This window comes from Furipterus horrens, unplaced genomic scaffold (assembly GCF_987537825.1).
Source record: "Furipterus horrens unplaced genomic scaffold, mFurHor1.1.pri manual_scaffold_5, whole genome shotgun sequence".
Lineage (NCBI taxonomy): Eukaryota > Metazoa > Chordata > Mammalia > Chiroptera > Furipteridae > Furipterus > Furipterus horrens.
In genome coordinates, this window is record NW_028327175.1 from 139616352 (window position 1) to 139618856 (window position 2505).

Here is a 2505-nt window from a genome sequence, read left to right on the forward strand (position 1 = left end):
TATCCCTGGGTAAATTGCTGGACACAATAGTGCATTAATAAACTAGAATATATTTTATTAGTAGTAACAGCTACTATGATTAAGTTATCGGGATAAGAAAGACTATTGGAAATGATGTGTGAAAATGTAGAACTCAGAATAATATAAAAAGAGTGTAGATAGTGTCTGGTTTAGGAAATTGTTTTGTTCAATTTTATTTTGTTTGATTGTTAAAACTTAGATCTTTCTTTTTAACTTTTGTGTTTAGATGATTAAATATGTAAAAGGAAAGAAAAGAATTACTTGTTATAATTTGCATGATTATTTTAAACATTGAAAGCTAAATACAAATTTATATTTCATATCACTTCTATCACACGTCTGTGTGTGTGTGTGTGTGTGTGTGTGTGTGTGTGTGTGTGTGTGTGGTGGTGGTGGTGGTGGTGGTGGTGGTGGTGGTGGTGGGAAATCTCCCAGTGTGAAAGAATTTTGGGAGGGGCAAAGTCCGGGAGGCCCCTTCTGTCCCACTCATAATGCCTTCATTCACTGGGAATTGGCTAAAACAGACTAATCTCTTCTGCAGTCATTCCCTTTACCCTTATAAGTCTCTGCCACCTCTGCTAGAACTCGGTAAGATTCTGAGGAATAATCTGAAATTATTCGGGGAATAGTTTATTGGAGGGTGGAGAAGGGAGAGGGTGTGGAGGTGGTAATTATCAGGCATTGCTTTGCTTTCGTGTTTGCACGGGATTTTAAAAACGATGATTTAAACAGTGAGCGAGTTTTCCCCAGGGGAACTTTTCAGTGGGGCTGCGCTGCTGTCCACTGGAAACCAGAGCCCAGAAAATCTGGGGAGAGGGATTCTCAGGTGCATGTGCTGGGGCCAAGGATTGCGCCGAGTTCCGTCAGTAGCAGTCTCTGCCTCTGCTCCCAGGTCTGAGGGATGCTGCCGTCCTGGCCCTGCCACCACTAAAGTACCCAGGGGCCCCAGAAGAGCCAGCCTGAGCCATGAGCCCTCGGAGGTTGCGAGCGTCGCTCTCACTGCTGCTGCAGCTGCTGCTGGGTGGATGCCTTCTTGTGGCCGCCGGGAGGCACAAGGGGGCTGCAGGCAGCGCTGCAGAGTCGGCGAGGGTTCCAGCGCGCAGCTCTTCCGGCCGCTTCATCAGCCCCGAGCACCAAGCATGCAGCTGGAAGCTCCTGCTGTCCGCCCCACGGCCGGCGGTGGGCAGCGAGCTGTCATTGCGCTGCCAGGGCCCGGACGGGCAGCGGCACCAGTGCGCCTACCGCGGGGACCCGGAGCGCTGCGCTGCTTACGCTGCCCGCCGCTATCACTACTGGAAGCAGGTGCTGGGCGGGCTGCGCAAGAAGCGGCGGCCCTGCCAGGACCCCACGCCACTCAAAGCCCGTCTGTGTGCGGGCAAGAAGGGCCACGGCGCTGAGCTGCGCCTGGTGCCCCACGCGTCCCCACCCGCTGACCCCACTGCGGCGGAATTTCCCCGGCATCTCAAGCCCTGGGCCAGGAGCCGGGGGCAGCCCCCGGAGCTCGAGATCGGCCCAGCGGCAAGGGTCCCGCCTTCTTCGAGTACGCGCTCCAAAGGGAAGTACTCTGAGAAGACTAAAGGGGGCAAGAAGAAGGCGACTTTGGACCCAGACCGGCGATTCCTGGGGACAGGGCCGGATCCTGACCGGCTGGACGAGAATGCGAAGGTCACGGAGACCTACTGTGCTGAGAAGTGGCACTCTCTCTGCAACTTCTTTGTTAGTTTCTGGAATGGTTGAGGTTGCCTGCCTGGGGAGGGACGTGGTGGGTCAGAGGAGGAGGTGCTCAGCTGGGGGAAAGGAAGCAAAGGGCACCTTAGGACATGAAGTGCTGGACAGGGAATGGGTAGGAGTCCAGGTTCTAGAATGGAGGTGGGGAGGGGTTGGGGTTTGAGATGAAGTGATAGGGATATGGAGAATCTCTGAGACAGCAGACAAGAGAAAAATTTTGAAGAGTATTAACCTGATTAAGGCCAGAAGAAATAGTGGAAACAGAATTAGCATACCTTAAATGTGTAAAAACTGTATACAGTGCTTGGGAGAGAAATGGCTACAGAGAGAGGCTGAAAAAAATAATGGGGGAAAGTTGCTAAAGTGACATGAATCTCATGTGGGAAGCTGATACAATGTGTATTGTTTAGTTTAGCACATTTACATTAAAATGGAATCAAACAATTGATAGCCTGAGCCAAGTTGAACTGTATAGTGTCTTCTCACTTAATCAGCCAACAAGACTACCATCTTTTTTTCTTTCTGAATTAACTCTGGTGTTGCTTGGTGTCATAGATGACCTTTACAGGGATAGAAGCCATTCACTGGTCAAAATTGACTCTAATGAAAAGATTTTCAGGATGTTTGCCCTTGAATTCTTTTAGAATTGCTACTTTTAAACAGAGTGATGCTTCATATTCGGAAATTTTCTCATTAACTCTCTAAATTCAGAAGTGAATTGTGAAAGTTAAGTGCTCCAGTAGGTTTAAAAAATTT

The 2505-nt window shown here is 49.4% G+C and overlaps 1 protein-coding gene across 1 annotated transcript; it reads left to right on the forward strand.

Annotated features, from left to right (window-relative positions):
* The first annotated feature begins 561 nt into the window (after positions 1-561).
* Positions 562-1817, forward strand: FGFBP3 (fibroblast growth factor binding protein 3). Its single transcript, XM_090279248.1, has 2 exons — positions 562-609; positions 914-1817. Exon 2 carries the CDS (start codon positions 988-990, stop codon positions 1756-1758), a length of 771 nt encoding a protein of 256 aa, XP_090135374.1. The 5' UTR covers positions 562-609; positions 914-987; the 3' UTR covers positions 1759-1817.
* Positions 1818-2505: the final 688 nt, after the last annotated feature.

Excerpts from the sequence above, each read along its gene's own strand:
- FGFBP3 (XM_090279248.1), top strand. The coding sequence starts at position 988 with ATGAGCCCTCGGAGGTTGCGAGCGTCGCTCTCACTGCTGCTGCAGCTG.